Genomic DNA, 21,969 nt, shown 5'->3' on the forward strand with positions numbered 1-21,969 from the left:
AGCCCCCAGCTCTGCTCCTCTCTGCCTCTTTGGCTCAGTTCTCTGCAAAAGATGCTGCCCTACTGCAGCAAGTGCCCGTTCCTCCCCGCAATACGAGTTACTCAGCCTTCTCTCAGCTTGTCGCTTCCTCTCACAATCTGCCTTTAATGCAGCCAGATGGTCTGTACTCGCCCACACTCCATGCAGGCACCTTCAGCTCCCTGCACTTGGATAATGCGCTCGCCTGACCTGCTGGTGGTCAGGTCTCTGATCAGCCTTTGGGAGATGGTAAAGGTTCGTGTGTTGTAGAGGCTGGCTGTGGGAGGTAAGCTGGGAGTGACAGTCCTCTTCAGACCTGCTCCGGGAGTCTGCTCGACAGCCTGGCTTGTGTGGGCAGGGAGGCTCTCTGACCACATCCCTGTGAGCTCTCCACACGGACAAACTCCCGGCGCTAAAGCTCTGGAGCCTGCTGCTGTGCCTGGGCACCCAACCTGTCCTATGACCCTTCATATGCAGCACTTAGTGCTGGTCTAGGTCCCTGACCCTGGACTTCTGTCCAGTGCTGTTCAGTTGGCTTCTAACACATTTGCACCAACAACTCAGTTGTGCTCATTTCAGATTTGGGTTTATTGGAAACTTTCAGTGCATAAAAATTATCGGGTACAATGGATAAAAGTCGTTTTCCTGGCGTTACCCAAGTGCTCCTGTACTGCCAAATGCTTTTGGAGAGAACTTTGCCTATCTTGTTGTGAGGGGGAAGCAATTCCAGATTCCTGCCTTATGCTGTTGCTAAGACAAGACATACTGTACCTTAGCGGCATTACCCTGTCTGCACTATGCTGCAGGTTAAGGTTAAACAGTGATAAGAAACTTTCATTTTAATCATGTCAGCTTTAGCTTATGTAAAAATACAGTCTGCCTTTTTCTTGGATTTTTGGGTTTTTCGAACTGCTGGATCAAGTGAAAAGGCCCAGACAGACTTGTACAATACATCCTTAAATACTACAGTTAACCAGCTTGGAAAATGTTTACATGACAAGAAAATAGTGGCTCATAAACTTGGAATCACTGCTTGCCACCACAGTCAAAGCACTGTGCTTGTGAGCTGGCCAGTGCTGCGAACTAGTCAGTCCCTTGAAAAAGAATCCAGGTTTTAGACTGTCCATATGTGATGCTATGATCTGGACCATTAGCAAATATGATTTGCATAAATGGCTCTTCCCTCTCCTCCTCCAATCCAAACTTTCCTGGCACAGTTAGCCAGAAAACATTCTCCCGGTGGCCAAGTTCGCAGTAGTGGTTAGGGGGCAGCTGACAGTCAGGTCTGTGTGCTCTCTGATCGAGCTGTGTCACCCTACAGAGCACTGGCAACAAAAGCAATATGTTACTGCTTAAGGAAAAATAGGTGCAGTTCTGTTCTGTGCTTCCTGTGGTGGAGGAGGATTCGTGTGGGTGCTGCAGCTCTGCATGTAGAAGTGGTCTTGGCCTGAAACACACCCTGTGCTAGCTTTGGTTACCTAGGCCTCACTGCCACCAGCAAAGCGAGACCGTCAGGGAAGTTTCCATATATGCTTAGTTTATGACAGCAGTGGCCCCAGGGAGCTTCCTTTGGCTCTAAGACCCTTTCCACTGGACAGGACTTCCCCTTGGATTTGTTTCACTCAGTAGGAAGATAGCATGGAACAGAATCAGGCTTTTTGTCCCCTTTCCCAGTCTCCTTTGACTCTCTTCTGTCATGTTTGGAAGTCGGGGAGAATTTCAGCTACTCTCCTGCGTAGCTGGTTTCTCCTTTCCTCTCTCTCTCTTTCCTTTTTCATCAGTAACGGGTACTGCTTCCACGCCTTGAATGTGGTCAGCATGAGTCTCCTTAAAGAAATTGGGGACACAAAGAACAAGTAGACGACATGCAAATGTGTGCATAACAGAACAGGTAATCAAAAACCGACTTCTACTTGAGGGGAGAACTCCCTTAAAATACCTGTGGGATTTGTCCTTTCTGCTGCTAGTCAGGGCTGTGACGTGTTAAACATCTGAATGCAGACCACACCATTATGTCAATCATCCCAGGGAAAAATAACACACTGCCCTTCTCTATTCCTCTCCCCCAAGAATTTTGCTCCTCCCTCTGACAGGATTCATTAGCTGGTGTTTGCTTAGCGCTCTGAAGGTGGAGATGTTTCTTGAAGAATAAACAGGGTCTGTGAAAGCAGTTTCTTCAGGAAAAACGCAGGCTTGTTTGGTCCACACCAACCATTGGGTTGGTGGCAACTGGGCTCCAATTCTTACCTGATTTCAATCACCCCACCAAAGGTGCCTTGCCCTGGGTTCCCATATGGGCAATAGGGAACAACAGTCCTTTCTAAAGAATAGTTTGCTATGTCAAGGTCTGAACCGGCTTTTGCCGGTCAGTGGGGGAAGAGGTAATGAGGAATGACAGGTGATTATGCTCCTAATATGAGGTCATACACAGAATAAATCCAGTCTGTTCCTGGGTCTGAATTTTCCCTGGTTCTTCCAGTTTGCTGATTTGTTGGGTTAAATCATGCACTGTTCTGATCTTACTGACACTGCAAGCTAGAACAGGTTTGCTCTGCCACCTAAGAGGTGAATTTAATTTAATTCCTCCTCCAAGGTGCTGCGGATCCTGCTTGGGCTATGCACAGGCGCAGCCTATTCATGACTGTGTGCGGCTGACATGCTTTCGTGGTGAGGTAGATGAACATGCTTCTGTTTTCTGACAGACTTCGACAATATTGTTTTTTCCTCCTGTTAGAATGCACAGCTAATGCAGTTATGGGAAAATGAGTGAACTGGGTGCCCCCAGCTCCAGTTGTGATAGGTAGAACTGTCTGCTGTAGTTCTCACTGCCAAGTCAGGCTGACGATGGCATAAACTGAAAGATTTCTTAAGTAGGGTTTCTAGTTGATCAACTTTGGATTTGTGAACTAAATCATCTGCTGTGGACAAAACAATGCAGTGTAATTCCTGCACAATCATTTGGCTTGCTATAATTGTACTTAAAGATTTTCCTAAGGCAGCTTTTAGCAGAAGCTGTATGGCCAGATCTGCTAATCAGCTTAGAAAGTTTCAGCCACTTATCCGCTTTCACTGTATTCTCTTTCAGCAGATTTAAAAGTCCTGTGAAGGGTACCACTGAATTTTCTTTTCCAGGCTGCATGGAAAATTCTTACCACAAACCTCTGCTGATGTCTGTGCACATCACATAAGTATACTGCATACCAGCAGTAAAGAACATGTTTCACATGTTCCTGGGGAGCAGATAACTGACCTGTCAAAAGTAGTCTCTAAAACAATCTATAGGGTATACTAAACCCAGGTAAAGAACTGCTGGCAAGAGAACACACTTACTTGTTACTGTGTTCGGTAGCAATCTTCAGCTTCTCCCATAAGGTACTCTTTTCCTCCATGATCACATCGAACCACGCCCAGAAGTACTTCCTCATGAGGCAGGTTGCATGGACGGTACTCGCTCTCTCCTCCAGAGTGGAGAGATAATCCTTGTACTAGGGAAGGAGCACAGAGAAAGAGGCGAGAGTGGCTTCTTTCTCCCAACCCCCAGCTCAATGAGCAGAAATTGAGCGATGGCTGAGACGGTGGCAGTGAAGGGTAACGGGGACAGGAGTGGAGGAAGATCAGCAGGGAAGCAGGCTGAGAAAGTGCAGAGGTTGGAGGTAGGGAGCAGTACGTAGGGGAGTGTCCTGGGTGGAGGAGACCAATGGAGAGTGGAGAGCAGAAAGAAGGTCTCTGAAGAAGGGAATGATGTTGCTGGAAGGGGGACAGTGTAACTCAGCAGAGGTTGCGCTGCAGGTGTGTGAAGTGGCACTGTGGTGAGGAGAAAGCGTGGCAGCAGCTAGCGCGCTTGGTATTGTTTCTTCACTGTGCTACACACAAACCTTTAGCCAGTTTCTGAAACCCCATCTCAGCAACGTATGGGAATGGAAGTCCTCTGCCCGAGACACCTTCTCTGCGAGGCTCCCCTGGGTGTGCTGGAGCCAAGCCATCAGGCATTTCTTCTGCAGGCCCAAGCAGTGGTGCCTTTGTGCCACCTAAGTAAAGGCAGCAGAGGCAGCAGCTAGTTACTTGGACTAGTGACTATGTAAACATAAACCTACAGAAAACTGGGTACACTAGAAAATTACCTCAGCTTTTTGGTGCCCTCAAAATGCAGATGTCTGACAGCTGGAATAACTTACAGGATAGTTTCCCACAAAGAAGGGTCAGCATAAGGAACAAGACCAGTCTTTCTATCAGGCTACTGCTGCATCACTTCTAGTGAAGATCCTTTTGAATTAGATGCTCAGTTTAACCTATTGTGAATGGAGCAGAGGTGTGGCCTATAGCAGTTTAGTCCAACGCTGTCCATAACACTGACCACCAGGGTGGACTTAAGGAGAGCAGCTGCTATCCCTCTCTTTCTTTCCAGCCGGAGGCCTATGTGCATGTGGTCAATTACTGTAAGCAGCTGCAGTTCCAGTGACTTAAACTGAAGCTTGCTAACTTAGCCCTGGGCTCTGGCTAAATCTCCAGGACACGGCTGAGTGTCACTAGTCCAACCCTGATAAGGCATGCCGATTCAGTCATGTACGGAAGTGTTTCATTAGCAATATTTATGTGTCAAGGTCTCGGAAGCTATGACCATTCTGCACTGAAGGTATGGCTGGGCTATAACAGATCGCTGGATTATCGCCTGTGGTGTCCTACCTCTAGCACCAGCAGTGACTTCAGAGAGAGGGAAAGCCCAAGTGATGGGCTGGGCTTAATTACTATAACTACAGTGGCTTGGTGGTGTCTTACTGATTAGCTTTGCTGTGGACAAGAGAACTGACAGGCTCATGTCACATAACTTCAATTTACTTTTTTGGCTGTAATATACTAAACTAACTCCCACTATGTTATTGGCATCATATCATGTGGCAGTTAGCACAGCAGACAAGTGGAGGCTAACAAAAGATGACTTCTCATTAGATTGAAATTAATTCCTTTCTCTCTCCTTTTGGTTCCTGTTTAATCAGCTATAAATGAGGATGCCACCCTTGTGGGTTTTTGATGACCTTTCATGATTATTATCAGATGGGCTGATTTAAAGAACTAATATAGGGCAGGGTGTGCAGGGAGAATTTTTGCTTTTTCCATCTCTTCCTGACTTAAGAGCCTATTAAGGTTTCTGCTGAATGCTGCATCCATTCTTTTTCCATTCCTGCCACGGCACCAGTCCTTTCCTTTATCCTCAGCACTTACCACCAGGTTTTCCTTGGCTTGCTCCTTCAGCCTTTTCCATGGCACCATTCCCAGCTTTCTCAGCAGGACCTTCTCATAGTGATCTCTGGCCTTTTTCTGGAGCTGCTGCTCTTTCTCCAGCCTCCTTTGCTTCTCCAGCTCTTTCTACAATACAAAGATTAGTAGTTTTAATTCACTCTGGATGAAGAGGATGTTAAGCAATGGCAAGAAATTGTCATATTGGAGCTGGAGGTCCTGACCTAACACAGAAATCATCTTTAGCAGTGCAGACCAGACCAGATATGACCCCATGTACTAGAACCTGTGGTACAAAGCAGAACAAACTGTCTTGAATATCCTCATGGAAGGTGTGATGGTTTTCTGGACATTTCCTTGGGCCATTTATTTCAGCATGTGGCCTTCCTCAGCACTGAAGTTTGGTGTTACTGTAGCAGAGTCATAATCTGTGGCTATCAGCAGTGCTGACATAGCAGGAACCTCCTTTTGATGGGCCTTCATCAGTGTGGGGAGGGGTGCTTTGCTGAGCTTGAGGAGGGCAGCTTTCTATGTTTATAGAACTAGATTGAAAACGTGTCCAAAAATTATTCTGAGTTTATGCATGGACCCTACCACTTGATCTAGCCTAAATAGTAGGGGAGGGTTGTGGGTATTGTGTAACTGTATAATATTATAATATTTTGACTGAGACTCAGGAATGAAGGTCAAACATTCTAAACCACTCAATCCAAGTAGAACAGTAGCTGTGGGTTAAATTCCTGTAGGATTTCAAATGTGCTATTTGGGTTATGTGATTCTGTTATTAGGACAGCTTATTTCCAAGTAACAGTAATGAAGTAGGGCTATTCCTAGGCTAGTTCCAAGGAGAAGATGCTTCTGTTCTTCAGGTGGAAAGTTGCCCTTGATATATCTGTCAGGCTTGTTTACTTTTAAGTTGTGTGTTTGTGACTGGTATCATTGTGAATGCTGGAGGGGGATACTCATGGAAGGAGCAGCCTGGAAGTAGGCCAAACATAGAATCATAGAACAGCCCAGGTTGGAAAGGACCTTGAAAGATCATCTGGCCCAAATTTTTGTGGGAAAGGGAGCCTAGATGAGGTTATCTAGAATATCTAGCCATTGCATCTTGAAAACCTCTGGTGATGGGGACTCTACCACATATCTGGGGAGGTTGTTCCAGTGCATGATTGTTCTCACTATAAAAAATCTATTTCTTATATCAAGATGACACATCTCCCAGTGCAACTTGTACCCATTGCCACTAGTCTTCTCCATGTGCCTCCTTGTGAAGAAAGCACCTCGGTCCTCTTTATAGCAGCCCTTAAAGTACTGGAAGTATGCTGCCACTGTGGGGGCTTATGTGGCTATACCTCAGCAGTGAACATCCCCCAGCTGGGACCTCTAATCCTGTTGATGAGACAGAGACAGTATATACTTCATAGTGCATTTGGTCCACAGCCCTTCTCTTAATGTTGCCAAAAGGAGGGGTGGTGATACAGAAGGTGCTGTGCTGTGGAACTCTGCTCTACTAATGAAGACCTTCAGTTCCCATTACTCTGGCTGCTGACTGAGTGCTAGTGGGTAATGTCTCTTCTTCCCTATCCCTGCTAAAGGGTGCGGGGGGAAACAGGTGAGGTGTTTGGTCACCAGCTTCTGCTGCCTTCTCTCCTCCCGTCGTTTCTCCTGCTGAGCTTCCTTTTCCTCGGCCTCCTTCCTCTGTCGTGCTTCCTCTTCAGCCTTCAGCTGGGCCTTGAAATGAAGAAAATGGAGGAAGGTAAAATTTGATTTGGTGTATGAGACCTTTTCAGAGCACACAGACCTCTAAGCTTTCTGAATATTTCTCTAGTATTGACCAGTACCTGAAGCTTCAGAAGGAAGCAGACTTTGTCGCATATGAGATGTGATCTGTGCTGCATAATGAACTGTGGAAGGGAGAGGAAGGAGGGACTGTTCTTTCTACTACCTATGTATATATATCCTTCTACTACCTATATATATTTTTTTTTCTTTGCCCTAAGTTATAGTATTTGCCCACTCTTCTCCTAAAAAATTTAAACCATACACCACGTTATTTATTGATAACCTGACTGCTGAAGTCAGTTCTGTACTTCTGGGCTCTGAAGTTTTACATCTTCATGCAAAGCAGCATTACAGGTATCCAAACATTTCTTTCCCCAAGCACTGAAGATCAAAGAAGTTGTTTTACTTCAGTGCTGGTCATACTTGGCACAATATCCTTCTCTAAATGTTTATCTACTCCCCTCACAGATCCCACTCCACTTCCATTTCACACAGCTTTTGCTCTTGGTGTATGCATCAAAGGCCTAACACCCACACCAACCATAATGTGCGATTACTATGACTGTGTGCTCTGATCTCCAAGATTGTTGCAACCACAGCTGAGGAAACCTAACCCGATACTTGTCTGTCCATTCTATGGTTAAAGTGTTCTCTAAGGCTCGCTTCAGCCTCCTGCATGTGAGAGTGCATCTCTTTTGCTTGCAGAAGGAACAAATGCTGGTTCTTTTAGGACCCCAGTTCTGAGCTTTCTAATCCTCATGCAACTTATTGTCAATGTTTTCAGTAAGAGCTCAATGCCCTGAAGCTAAGAAGGCTCCTTTGTTGGATGTGTATCACAGAATTCGCATATTAACTATGCAAATATTGTCAGTATCTTCTCTCTTCAGCAGAGATTTGCTAGAAAGATGCAGGATTTTTACTAGGTCAGATTGCAGGTCCGTAAGCTGCACATGACCAGACAGGAAAGGCAGGGGAAGGGAAACCCACCATTACCAGGTCCAGTCAAGGGGATCTCTGCATGCACTTCTACCCTTCCCATCCTCATTGAGGGCAAGTTATGGTCATGAGGTAGGTGTGAGAGAAGTGGTTGGAGGTTGGTAAGAGAGGCTGCTTCTAGAATTGCAATTGCATCAACATGAAGTCTCTGCCTGTGATATGGCAGGGCTAGTGGGGTCACTGAATGCAAATGCAGCAATAACAACTACTTCTGATGTGTGCCAGACATATGCTTCCTCACAAGCTATAAAACTCCTGTTTTGGATAAAAGGCCTTGGTCCCTGACTCTGGGGTTAAAACAGCATTTCTTGTAACTGGAATGGTGTGAAAGAGACTTGTATTTAATTTTCCACTTTCCTTACCAATTTTTCCTCTTCTCTTTGTTGTTTGGCTTCTTCTAGTTTCCTCCTCCGTTCTGCCCGCTGAGTTGCTCTCTCCTCCATAGCTACATAAACAGAGGACATAAGGATTAGTGGAAATGAGCTGTAGGATAATGACAGAAGTTTGGTGAACAAGGATGACCACTTCACTCTACTGCCAGGCCCCCGTTGACCTGGCAATGCCAGCACAAAGGGACTTGCTTTCTGCTGTCTCTTACGGCTGGCAGTGTCATGAATGAGGAACCCATAAACATTTGTAAGATCATTCAGGACTATCCAAATTAGATTCACTCCACCCTCCTTGACTGACAGTCACAGCCATGAGGTTCAGTTATGAAAGGAGCTGTGTCCAGAGGGTTTATCCCCATCTTCCCTGATTGAGTGCTGAGGCTCAGGGCACCTGATTTAGCAGCAATTGCTATGAGGCCTCTAGTAAGCTCCAATTGCTTATTTAAAGAGTGACTTCATGATGGAAAGCATCCCTGCCACAGTGACACACAGGTACTTGGTTCCACTAGTGAGAAACTACTGCTTAATGTTTCTTTTGGGAGATAAATTGCAATGCAGTGATCTTGCTGGCCATCAGTGAAGGTGTTACAGTGTTGATATGTGACCACACAGAACATGCAGTGGAGTTGAGACCCTGTGCTCACTTCTTCTGAAGTCACAAATGAAGCACAGGCTGGAGCAATCGATAACTGGGGGGCATTTAAGTGTTTTGACCACAATAGTTTTCCTCAGTTTCTTTTCTCCTCTCAGCTGTCCTGGGATTCTCAGCTGCCAAGAGAAAATCATCTAGTGATTAACTTTGTCATTACATTTTTGGGGGATTTTCAAACAAAACCACTTGAGTGCGCCGAAAATACACTTACTGCCCCTAAGCTGTATGGAGTTCAGGCAAATCAGAGTGAGTGATGGCTTGGACTAGGTAGCATTGGAGCTGAACACAATCAGTTAATGAAAGGCAACTACTAATGCCCAGCTATTAAGGCCAAAAAGCTCTGGTGATCCCAAAACTGTTAAAACATCACAGTGATCACATTCCAGTCTTTCATGCTGACTGTGACCACCACCCCCCCCACCCCCTCCCAAGTTGATATGGAAGAACGTAACCCAGGGATATAACAGAACCTGATCATAATTTACTGCATGAAAAGGCTGTGCTGCATGTTTAACGTGTATATGCTGTTCCAGTGTGGCCAGAGAAGGGGAGATATCTCACAGAAGGCAGGGATCTGGAGCTCCTTCCCCAGCCTAGCTACTGTTGTCTCACAAAACCTTGGGTAGGCACTTAATTCCATTTGAAATCTCAATACCTCTGTCAAAGTTAGATGAAAATGACTGGTCACTTAAGTGTTACCTGGATGTGCAATGAAGGGAATAAGATTGACAGCAAATCCCTGTAGAGCTTCTCTGAGTCTTGTCACACCAGAAACAATCACAAGTGTTAGGAGTAACTGCTACCACAGCGTACCAAGTGTGGACCTGAGGGCCTTGCAGTGGCCTAGGTTTTACAGATGCACAACCTGGGCATGAAAACATCTCACCCTCTCACAGCAGTGGTCAGGCTGGGAAAGAGAGTGCTGAGTTTTACTTGCATACTGTCATCAACCAGCAAGGTTGAGGTGAAGAAAGAGAGAGGTTCCCAGACAAGCTGTTGAGAAAAGTCATCTGGAATGGTCTTTGCTATCTAAAGCAATACCTTTCAGTATGGGATGAGCTGAGGTCAGCTGGCTGGAGGGTCTCCTGCCTTGCATCACTGCCCTTGTGTTTTCTGGCTGATGAGAAACAGGTGGACTATGAAAGAGTAAAGAAATTCATCAATGAATGTGGTCAAACAGTGTCTCACACCTACCACCTATGGTTTAGAAACAGGCCTGTAGTTTCTAATCTCCATTGTGCCACATTTTCATTCTGAATCCCTGATACACCTTTCTTCTGCTTGAAATGGGATTAATGATGCATCCTTGCAAAGGAGCTGAGTACCCAGGGCTGCTGCATGTTCTGAAATACTAAGCATGACACACTTTTTTCCCCAACTAAATCCCTGCTGCTACTATGTGTAACACTCTAGCGTTGCTGTTTCTAAGTGGATCCTGTATGGATCACATGGTGTTGAGCCACTGCAAAAAGGGAGAAGGACAGAGAACTGTGGCCAGCCTGATACTACCCTTGAGGCCAAGTCACAGGTGAGAGGAAGAGCAGAGAGTGCTAGCATGACTGAAGTGTGCCTGGCAAATTCTGGCTCAACTTGAGTAGGAATGAGACATGCTGACTAACTGAGCCTGCTTTATCAAGGACATATACCTCAAATAGGTTGTATTCTTGCATCTGGACTGTTTTTCCCTCTTCTGTTTTTCCTCTCTGGTTTGTGAAGCAGAGTTGTTAAGCGTCTGGGTTACAGCTGTGGCTTGTGTTGCCGCTTCTTTAGCTCTGCTCAGCCTCTGATTTTCCTGCAGTTCAAGGATTAGCTCTTGCTGTTTCTGAAGCTGCTGCCTCTGTTCCTCAATCAGACGTTGCTGGAAGGCATGACGGTGCTCAAAACGGCTACCATAAGCAGGAGCTGTCTTTGGACCAGGTGCCTGATCCTGATGGGGGAGAGTGGCTATTTGATTCCTGTACACAGCCTGGTCCTGGGCACTTGGGGCTGCATGTTTCAGGGTAATCTCCCAGGCAAGTTTGGGTTTTCGGTAGGAATGAGATGTGTGAGGAGCACCCCAGCAAGAGTGGTCTCTGGTCTGGTCAGGTTCCTTCCTTATGAGGCAAGTGTCAGTTGGCTAGGGGTTGAAAAAAAATGAGGAAAATTTGGCATTGATTAAAACCAAGCACTCTTCTGCTCTTGCTACATAATGTTTCTTTAATGCAAATCTAGCGGGATGCCTGAGAAGTAGGGTAATCTCAGCTATGCAATCTTCATCCAGTTCCTAGCCAGGGCAGAGGGGCCCTTTTATGCACAAAATGGGAGGCTGTGAGAAAGAAATGTTAAGAAGCTGCGTGCCATTTCACTGGGAGGAAGGCAAGAGGTCTGTCAGGAATATATCCTGACTATTTTGTTAGGGAGCACAGCTCAGGACAGCTCATTTCTCAGGGGTTAGCTCATCTCTCAGGGATTGGCACACTCCCTTTTTGACTGTGTTGTCCCCACTCAGTGCTCAGATGGAGAATAAAGGAAAAAACAGTTGTTGAAATGATCTACATGGCTGATCTACTGGACAGTCCGTTTTCAGATGGAAGAGAAGTCTACAAGGTGCTGCTCCTTGTGCCTCTTCTCCAGATTTGATAAATAGTACCATGAAACTGCTGCACAGCAGGGAATGAGGCTGCACCTTTTCTGACACATGGTCTTTCTCTGAAGAGGCATCAGATGGAAGGTCTGCTTTCTGATTCCTAGGTCAAACCCCAAATTCAGTCCCATCCTTCCAGCACAGATTTTACTAGTGCATCAAAAGAAAAATACAGGCCTACACTAGGATAATATAAGCACCATAGGAAATCAACTTTTGCTGACACTTAAGCAAAGAAAAAGCTTGACCTGTAATACGTGTGTGTGAGCTCTTATGCTGGGATCAGGACACTACTGTGGTACAGGCTTTATAGACAGAAAGGAAGGACAGGCTCTGACCTGTCAAATGACAATTTAAGGAAGCAACCTCCAGTTCTCCTCTCCTGCCTCCTTGTGATGTGCATTATCCTGAAACAGCCAGTGACAACTTTTTTCCCCATGCTTAAAAGTCAGAGCTGCACTAGCATGACAAAATCTCTTGTCGTGCAGTCAAGCGTTATTCTTTTTCAGTCTAAGCAGGCATCAAAGATGTAACTAACCTCTCAGCAAAGGCAATCTGGGGGTGGGACACTCATTGCGACTCACAGTACATGAAGGGTTGTTCTCTGGCAGCATTAGAGATTATTTATTTTTAAAACTCATCCATCGTCCTTCATGTTTGCCTCTAATTTTTAAAGATTTCCCTCCTGAACAGTTGCAGGCAGGTATTTGGGAGTCACCCTGGGAAAGAAGCCTTCCTCTGGACAATGCACTATCTATTTCAGATTGCACAGAAGTACTTTGTATGAGTACTGTGATGCCAATAGACGAAACTACACGGGAAGGATTTACCTTGTCTCGCCGCAAATCTTGATGATGGTTTACTTCTGCTGTCCCAGGCTTGTTAACCTCCAGTGGCCTATCCAGGCCACCCTTCCCCAGTGACACTGCCTCCAGCACCTGTGCCATCTTTCTCTTTGTCTCATCCCTCTTGATCTGCAGCTCCCGCTTTTCTATCACTGCTTGGCTCCAGCGCTGCCATGCTAGAAAGCAGCAGCGCAAAAGCCGTCGCCGATTATGCGCCGCAGACAGTTGTTCTTTCCTGAATGAGAAAGCACTTGTGTTATGATAGGAGTGAGGCTTCTACCCAGGCCTGCCTGAAACAATTGCATCAAGTACAGCAGTCCAGGCCATAGCACAAGTCTTTTTGTCATTCAACTCTAAAGGCCCTCCAAAGCCATACAGAGTTTCTCCAAGGAGGAGTGGGGAGGGCAGAAAGGATGCCCATTGATTTGAAGTAAGTTCCCCTAGGTCACATTTTGCAATTTCCTGTGTCACCCTTGTGCTGTAGGATAGGTGCAAAAGAGGTATCCTGTTCCCATGCCAGCTGCATAAGAGGAAGTGGCAGTGCCTCACCACACAGCCTTCCAGACACCTGCAAGAGCAAAATTTTCTCTGGCTGATAGGGAATTCATCCCACAGCCTCCCTTAATAAAAGGCACTGGCCAAAATGATCTCTGCTATACTACAACTGAAATAGGAAATAACTGTATTAATCAGGAATAAATATGGCATCTCATATTCTCTGGGGTCTAGAACAAGCCAGGGTGAGATTTCCAGGAAAGATACCTACAAGGAGAGTGAGACGCAGGCTTGTCGGAAAGCGCTAAAGCTCTTGTTTGTCTCTGTCCTCCTTTTCATCTGTGCCATAGTGTCTGGCAGGCTGCAGTCAATGTAGCAATTTTCTCAAAAAGCTACTGTTTTCTTCCTGCTGGCTAACTGGCAAGTCCCTTTTACAGTCCCCTGATTGCTGCACTGCCCAAGTACTGCTGCAGTAGGAAGAATTCCACAGTGTAGGGTCACTACCTGTTTTGATCTTGGAGATGAACTTCCCATTGCTGTGTCTCCCGTTCTACTTTCTGGGCCCAAGTATAGTTTCTCCAGGCTCGCAGGGCCTTCAGTTGGCATTTCCAGTCGGCAAGGGCTCTGGCTTTTCCCATTTTAATTCTGTGCTCCAGAATGACTTTCAGCCAAGCAGAGAAATGTTGTTGCATGCACTGGATGGGAGAGTTTCAGAAAACCAATGAGCAAGATATAGCCTGTCACACAAATGCCGATCCTTTCCACCCTTCCCCTTGTCTAACTTTCTTTTTGAGATTCTTTTCAGAATCCCCGCTTTCCACAATTACCTTGAGGGCAAAGAAAGTAATGCAGAGCACGTGCAGGTCTTCTACAAAAAGCAGAAAGGGACTAGAAGAATAACATCATGAAGCTCTACGCTTCGGAGTGAAACACACTCAGCTCACCAAGTGTAAAGGAATAAAATGGGTGAGGAACATAGAATTTCTAGAGACATGAAAGATGTTTCAAAATCTAGAAAATGTCTACAATGCTAGAGGTAAGAACACTTCTGTTGAGAACAGTTTGCAAATATCTCCATGGACCACTTTCCACTTTTTTTTAAAAAAAAAAAAAAAAAAGAACTCGGACAAAAATCAAGACAGTTCCTGGCATGAATTTATGACACAACCTAAGCTCACCCTTGTTCCAATAGGAAGCCAAACCTTTCCTCTATTGTGTAATTAGACTCGCTGCCTCTGGGGATGATTTACACAGAACAGCAATTTGCTATCTAATCTACCCCATAATTCTAGCCCTGTCACTGCAGACACTGTTCATTTTGATCCTCCAAGTGGGTCAACTTACAGGACTTAGCTGTTCCCCTTTTGTCATAATGCCTTGTTTTAATTGCATTCCTCTCATTCACTGAAATCTCCGACTTACAAAGAGGACAAAATGTCAATGCATTAGCTATTTCTTTCTGCTTTAGGAAAATAATCAAAGTGTCACTATTGCTTAGCTCAGCTAAGCTGTGGCTTTTCACATTTTGCCAGCTCTAAATTGTTTTGTGGTTCCACTCAGACTTATCTTCATAGCTTAGATTGTGCTGGAGAGAGGTTGTGTACTGCTAAACAGTAGCCAAGCTCAAATCCAGCAGACAGGCAGATGAAGTGAGCCATGAGGAGAATCACCATAAAAGCTATGGGATTCTTCTATAAAAAAAATTCTAGATGTAGATAAGTAGACACTAATGATGATGACTGCTCTATTAATTAAAAACATTATGTGATGGATGGTATTCATACCTGCACTCAGGGAAATTTATTCCCTTTGCTGAGACTGCCCATTATTCAGTACAAAAAAGATCACTCTAATTGCAAGTATTCGATACAACTAGAGCTGTTTAACCCAGAGCTGGCCGTGGTATCAGAATAACAAGGGTAAAAGAAATAGATTCCTATTAAGAATTATTAAGGTCTATGTGTTTGCCTCAAAAGAGCTGTTGCACTATCACAGAATATCCTACTGTACCCAGTGGGAGTGGATCCTTGAAGAACCTGTTACTGTGGATGTGCTGGCATACTTCAACTCTTGGAGACCCAGCTCAAAATTCATCCCAGGCCTCAGCACTTCTCTCCTCTCTGTGCTCCTGCACCAAGGTCTGCAAGGCAATCTTTAAAATAATCTTCCCATACACACAATAAGGGCTTCTCAGGCCCTTTTGTGCCACTTCCTTCCTTTTACTTCCTTCCTCAAGGGAAAAAAAATCTTGCTCTGCTGTCTCCTCTGTACCTCTGCCTATTTCTCAATTGCAAATGCCTTTATGTTTGCAGCTGACCTCCAAGCCACATCTTTTCCACAATTGTAAGTGAAACCTCCCACTGAGTACACTTGAGACACAGACATCCTGGGAATGGAAGCTCAGGATTTCTTGCTCCTAGTCTTACAAGATATTTATTGCCCTGCTCTTCTACTTTCCTGGTAAGAGAAGGAGGGCTTGAAAGAAGTAAAAAATTACGATAATCAGGACTTTTAACTTCAGTTTTGCAAACAGTAGCGGAGGGCAGGTAGCTCAGAGTCTCAGATAAAAGAAAGGTGATGCTCACTCTCTGCTTATGGGCATGAATCCTGCGCAGCAGCTCCTGAGCCTTTCTCTGTTTCTCCTCTCCTTGCTCTTCTTCCTTCAGGACCAGGGGTGGTGATGCAGTAATAGCTACCTTCTGCATTGACAGCTCCCGACTTTTTTCTTGTCTCTTCCCCTCCCTGCAAAGTGAACAAACATACAGATCTAATACAATGAGGAAAGCACTGTAGCACAGATTTCACTCTCTTGTTGGCCAATCCTAAGTGAATCACCTCTACAGCTTAGAAAGCTGCTGATTATTTAACTCAGCCTTCTTAGAAAACAGCCTCTGTCATGGTTCAGGGTCCCAGAGATTAAACAGCCTGGAGCATTACCAAAATATAGCAGGCAGAAGAAAATAGTAAGATTTCAGTAAGGCACTTGGCATGAGAAGATTTAGTTTGCCAGGCCTGCCTAAGTAAATAAATGGCATCCCTACAAGTCACATCTCTGCGACAATCTAAGCTCAGCAGAAGCAAAATTTATGTCTCTGCAGAATTTTCAGCCAAGAATGCTCTTTATTCTCTCATAGCAGAGAAAGCAGTGTAAGTGCTAGACTTTCAACACAGACCATTCTTTTCTTTTTTTTTTTTTTTTTTTTTTTATACTGGCTTTCATGCTGCATCTGATGCTAACAAGGCTGGATGTGGCCACAGCGTGGACGGAGAGAATGCACGGTGGTGCAAACATACCCCTGCTTTGTGATTCAGTGTACATACCGGTAATGGCTGATGGAAGGCTGAGAGTATCTCTAGCCTGTCTTTCCACTAATGATAAACTCTGCCATCGATGTTGGTAAAAAAGGAATAAAAGGTTTGGGGGGATTTGAGGCAGAGGAATAGCAAAGATTCCTTTGGGACCATCACTCCTCCCATTTAGCAAAAGGAGCGAGAAGATGTGGCTCTCAGGACAGCTGCAAACATAATGACTTCTGCAACTGAGGTATAGGCAGATGTACAGAAGAGGCAGCAGAGTAAGATTTGTTTTCCCTTGAGGAAGGAAGTAAAAGGCGGGAAGTGGCACATGTTTTTTTCCATGTCCCCCTCTCCCTCTTACATTCTCCATGCTTCTGCCATGGTGTGCCTCTTCTCAGCCATTTCCTTTCGCAGCTTCACTATTTCCCTCTGGATCTCCTCTTCCTTTGCCTTCAGGGCCTTCCTTCTGTTCTCCTCCTGTGCTTGAAGCTTGGCCTCAGACAGAACTGATTTCTTCAGGGCCTTTTCTTGTCTCTGAAGCTCCAACACCTTCTGACGCCTCATTCTGTTTTCTTTCACCTGGGAAGGAGGAAATCAGCAAAAGTCAAAGCAGACGCCACAGGCTGAAGAATTTGAGGTTCATTGTACACTGACAGGGTCGGTCACAATCCACGTTTCCCAAGAAGCAAGTAACCCTATCTGTAGCTGGCACTGACTGGACTGGTCCTGCTCTCAGACCAGGAAAAAACTCCATTCAAGAGAGTGAGGTTAAATCAGTATTACTTGATGGGAGCAAACTCAGAACTGACTGTCACGGCGGCTTTTCCTGTCAGCCTTTGGAAAGGGGGAAAACCTGAACAGATGTAGTGAGGGTTGGACTAGATGACCTCTAGGGGTCCCTTCCAACCCAAACCATTCTATGGTTCTATGAAAGTTGACTGTGAAAGCTACTGTGAATGCCTAACATGCACATGGAAACGCAATAATGTTTCAGCTAAACTGTGGAAGAATATCGTCGGGTATTTGCCTCCAAGTCAGAGATTATGGTGGGCTGGGAGAGAATACTGGGGAAGTATCACTGAGCATTTACTCTAATCCTATAATCCTCCATTTTATTCCTTTTAAGTGCGCTGCCTTGCCTGCTCACCTGCTTGTGTCTGGCCTCCATGATTATTCGTGGATCTGTGAGTTTTTGTTTTTCCTTGATGTCTTCAAGTCTAAGGTCTTCCACTATCCCACAGTTCACAACTTCACTCTGCAAAAGATGCTGTAGGTATTCTTGGACAGAAGAACTTTCCAATTCATGTTCCAAATAGCTGCACAAGTCTGAAATGAGGAATTCAGATTACCTTAGGCTAGTCTGAAATGAATAAACCCCTCTGTCTCAGATCACAAAGCTTAACGTAATTAAAGGGATCACTTTCCCAGACTGTTGAATGCATTTCTGATGAAAGCGGACACACTGACTGCACTCCATTTATCCCCAGAGTCTTAATCAGTCTCCCATTGAATATGCTAAAGCAGTAACAACATTTTGTCCATTTTTTACTGCCTTGCCTCTGAGCATCTCAAATGGCTGTATAAATTTGACACAAACACCTGCACACTAAAGAAATAAAACTTCTCTTTTGCAAAGGGAGACATCGAATGTTTATGAGGTGCATTTGTGCAGCCCTACACCAAGCTGCTGTAAGAGCTGGGGGAAAAAAAAGTCATTACCTCTAATCTTGTTTCTACTGAGCCCACTATCCTGGCCTCAAAGCAACTTTTACCTCTCGGTCTGACAAGCCATGAGGCCTGGCTCCCTTCCCCAGCACATCCTCAGAAAGGAAGCCAGGAACTGCTCTGTTGTGCTCTCACCATCAAACTGCTCATACTTCAGATGGGCTGCAGAAGGCTTTTCCTGGAGGACAGAGTCAACTTCCTCTTCTCCATCGCTCATCAGCTCCAGTTGCAGTTTGGAGTTCATCCAGTTACTGAGCAGCTCTTGGGCTATCATGAGGAAAGAGACTGATGACTTCATTTGCTTAAAAAATATACAGGTAAGTGTAAACAAGAAAGACTGTCTCTGGGGTAGTTATATCACATGCTGGGAAGGCTGTCTAAAATGACTGAAAGCTGATCTGCGACAGAAAATGAAGTAAGGCTAATACTTCTGTTCTCATCTTCCTGATCTATAAAAGAACAGGAAGAGAAGGTGGTGAACTTTTTCCCGTCACATATGTTGCAAATGAATTATTCTCCACCCCATTTTTCCTACAAGATTATGTGGACATTTAGACCACTCATGGGATTATTATAGCGTTTATCAAGGAGATGGAATTCACATGAGCTAATTCATAACTCGGATAGCTTTCATTATGTTTTACCATTGCACTTGCAGACACTTAGATACTTTCCACATGTACAGCCAAGGTTGCCGTATGTTAAATACAAAAAGAACCACTGTTTGGACAAATGTTTACTTCATGCATACAGGTTAACCTTTGCAAGTACCACAGCTCCAGGAATGACTGGTGAGTCTAGATTACAAATCTGCCAAGTGGCAAACTTCACAAGGGACTACCCATACTCAGGATTAAGACTGCAACTATAGGAATGCACCCATGATTGATTTGTTACTCCTCAGCGAGCTCAAATGCATAATGAACAGCTGGGTATAAAATCCTTCTGTGGACTTTATTTGCATCTCCACTCTTTTGTGGAAAAATGCAAACATTCCTTTTTTCAGAGTTCCTACTCAAAAGCAAGGACAGCTAACGTGGCTGCTGCCTCCACCTGGCCTTGCCTGGCCTCCAGCCTGGGTGGCCAAGCTGCTCCAGAATCAGAACGCAGGGCTGTGAACTGCAAGGCATCAGGAGCAGCCCCACAAGAAGCTGAGCCATCCTCAGCCACCCGTACGGCAAGGATGGGCAAAGAGCAGGGATTTCAGCAGCCACTGCAGTGGAAGTCATCCCCTGTAAAGGCACGCAGCTGATAGACAGGAGGAAGCAGCGCTCCAAATCTCTAGTTCTAACACAAAATGATGTTCCCATTGAGTCCTGGTATTTCTAAGGCAATAAAGCCTTTTTGAACTTCCTTATAAAGGGGCAGGTTTTTTTAAGAAAACATAAATCTAGTTTGTTGTTCTTCAAATAACTTGTGTTCTTTTTTATAATCTCTCAGGCCAGCTCAGAAACAAGGAAATATATCTGACAACAGAAAGAAGAGAGAAAAAGAGCTTATCACTTGGGGAAGGGTTACTTTTTTGACAGGGAAACATGAGCTCCTCATAACTGGAGTAAAGGAGTCCTTGCACTTCTCATATTGCTATCTTTCTCTGCAAAGTGGACTATGTGTAGTTAATGCCATTAAGTATTCTAATAATGGATTCCAGATAAAAGACTTTCAGCTGAGCTAGAAACAATCATGAGGGATTGGTAGCTATTAAAAGGAAAACCCTAGCAGAGAAGGGCAAATAAAAATAATAAAGAAACATGAGGAAAGCAAGCAGCTTTTCCACCAATTGCAAAGACAGCTCCTTTTGAGCCACTATGCTGTATAACGCATTCAGAGAGTGCACTGTAAGCAGATATGTGTATTCCATGCTATTAGTTGAACCCCTGATGATTACAAGTGAAAAAGCTGCCTTCCTGTATTGAAGTGGATGCTCTTGAGACTGTCTTCATTCCATTCTGTAAGGCTCACTTTTGAGTCTTAAAAGAATGGTTAACACAGATTTTAAAACCCTGTCTCCTGTCAGCTTTTTATACTGGAGATGTACTTCTAGCACTGATAGGAGGTAATTTCCCTCCCCTTTTTTTTTAATGTACCGCAGGGTTTTTTTTTCAAATTTCAGTAACTACCTTGTACTTGACCATACAGCGTGTCTTCAAGGGCAGTATTTATCCTTGTTTTGACCTGAAATCTCCAGGAGACAGAGTTTATCCCTCTCTTAGGTATGCTAATTAAGATCTACCTCAAACTCCAGCAATTGATTCTTCTTATGCCTTTCTCCATTAGATGAAAGACATCTTACTATTGACTGTTTCTTATGGTCTCAAGCTTTGCAAGAGCCTGTTCAGACCAGAACCACAATGCTGAATCAAGAACAGTTCATTTTAGGCAGCTTGTGGCAAGCTGTATTTCAGCTCACCTTCCTCACAGCCCTCATCGTGTTCTTGCAGCTGTTCCACGGTTTCCAAACTCGTCACAGCACCACAAAGCCCCTGTGGATACCTTGACTTTTGAAGGGAGAAAGCTTCAGAGACAGCATACTCAGAGGCTTGCTCCACTCTCTTTAATGAAAAGAAAACATTTCTAAGGATTGCTGGATATTAATTTTTAAACTTCCTACATCCAGAGAGAGCAAACATCAGTAGGAATGTAACACAAGACAGTATGGCTGTTATAAGAAATAGATGTCTTTTGAAACATGTTTCTCTGACTGCTCTTGATTGACTGGAAAATTGGACTTAGAAATGATTAAGTAATAAGCATTCATTAGTGCCAATCACAGTGATTGGAGAACACATTGGGAGAATGCAAACACCCAGTCCCTGGGAGCTGGATGGAGACTTGCTGAGTTAGTCCCCATCAACCACCACCTATGAAAGTTGGTGTCAGCATTTTGGCATAACTATGCTGGCCCCTGTGTAAAGAGTCTGAGTCATTTTCCCTCCTGTATTCATCTCTCTGAGGGGTTAAACGGTCCTGATGTGTATTTTCACATGCAGCACCTGTACTCCAGACAGCCCACATTTCCACAGAAATGGCCTCAAGTTGCTTCAGGGTAGGTTTAGGTTGGACATTAGGAAAATTTTTTTTTACCAAAAGGGTTGTCAAGTGTTGGAACGGGCTGCCCAGGGAAGTGGTCGAGTCCCCATCTCTGGAAGTATTTAAAAGACGTGTAGATGAGTTGCTTAGGGACATGGTTTAGTGGTGGGATGGCAGGGTTAGGTTAGTGGTTGGACTTGATCATTTTAAAGGTCTTTTCCAACCTAAATGATTCTGTGATTCTGCAACTTCTTCCCTTTGCAGAGAGGTCTGCGAGGCTCCATGAGGAGGCAGATGCACACTCCTACCTGCCGTAAGAAGCAGACTGAGGGTGGGAGCATGGGGGTACCCAAGGAAGTTAATACAATGGATAGTTCACCCTAGAATTCATTTTCCTTGATCTTAGATGGTTGCAGACAGAAGAGGAGGTGCTTTGGGGTAAATCTCTTCTATTAGTTGTCCGTGCTGCCCATACATACAACCTGCAGCGCAGCTCAGGAGCAAGCTTCCTCTGCAACCCATCGGTTTTACGTGTAACAACAGGGAACCTTACTCCTGACTGAGCCACGTGCAATTACTTCACCTTGATCCAGTGTTCCAAGCGATCGGAGTCAAACTTTAGCTGGAAATAAGATAAAATGAAAGCGTTTCAACCACCTGCCCCCTTTTTTTTTTCCCTTTTTTTTTTTTTGAACCAGCAGTTTAACGCTGCCGCCCGTGGCCCCATTCACTCGGGTGCAGCAGGGCCCCCCACACCGGCTGGCAGGCCACACGCCCGCTGCTCTGCAGCCCTCCCGCAGACCCGGGACACCGCTTCTCTCAGCCCGACCCTGCTTTTAAAAGCAGTTGGGACGCCGCGGGGCCGCCTTGCGCCTACACAAC

General features: G+C 44.9%; 1 protein-coding gene across 1 annotated transcript; it reads right to left on the reverse strand.

Moving 5' to 3' along the window:
• Positions 1-1,037: 1,037 nt before the first annotated feature.
• On the reverse strand, positions 1,038-21,428 carry CCDC191 (coiled-coil domain containing 191). Its single transcript, XM_035892373.1, is given in 18 exon segments — positions 1,038-1,845; positions 3,349-3,503; positions 3,894-4,046; positions 5,239-5,382; positions 6,883-6,984; positions 8,394-8,476; positions 10,114-10,208; positions 10,719-11,188; positions 12,526-12,775; positions 13,540-13,730; positions 15,621-15,777; positions 16,694-16,911; positions 17,480-17,658; positions 18,193-18,324; positions 20,468-20,626; positions 20,629-20,669; positions 20,671-20,772; positions 21,400-21,428. Coding segments are annotated over 18 exon segments (2,793 nt in total). The 3' UTR covers positions 1,038-1,712.
• Between the last annotated feature and the right edge of the window lie 541 nt (positions 21,429-21,969).

The sequence above is a fragment of the Egretta garzetta genome, unplaced genomic scaffold, assembly GCF_000687185.1.
Source record: "Egretta garzetta isolate BGI_Z169 unplaced genomic scaffold, ASM68718v1 scaffold320, whole genome shotgun sequence".
Taxonomy (NCBI): domain Eukaryota; kingdom Metazoa; phylum Chordata; class Aves; order Pelecaniformes; family Ardeidae; genus Egretta; species Egretta garzetta.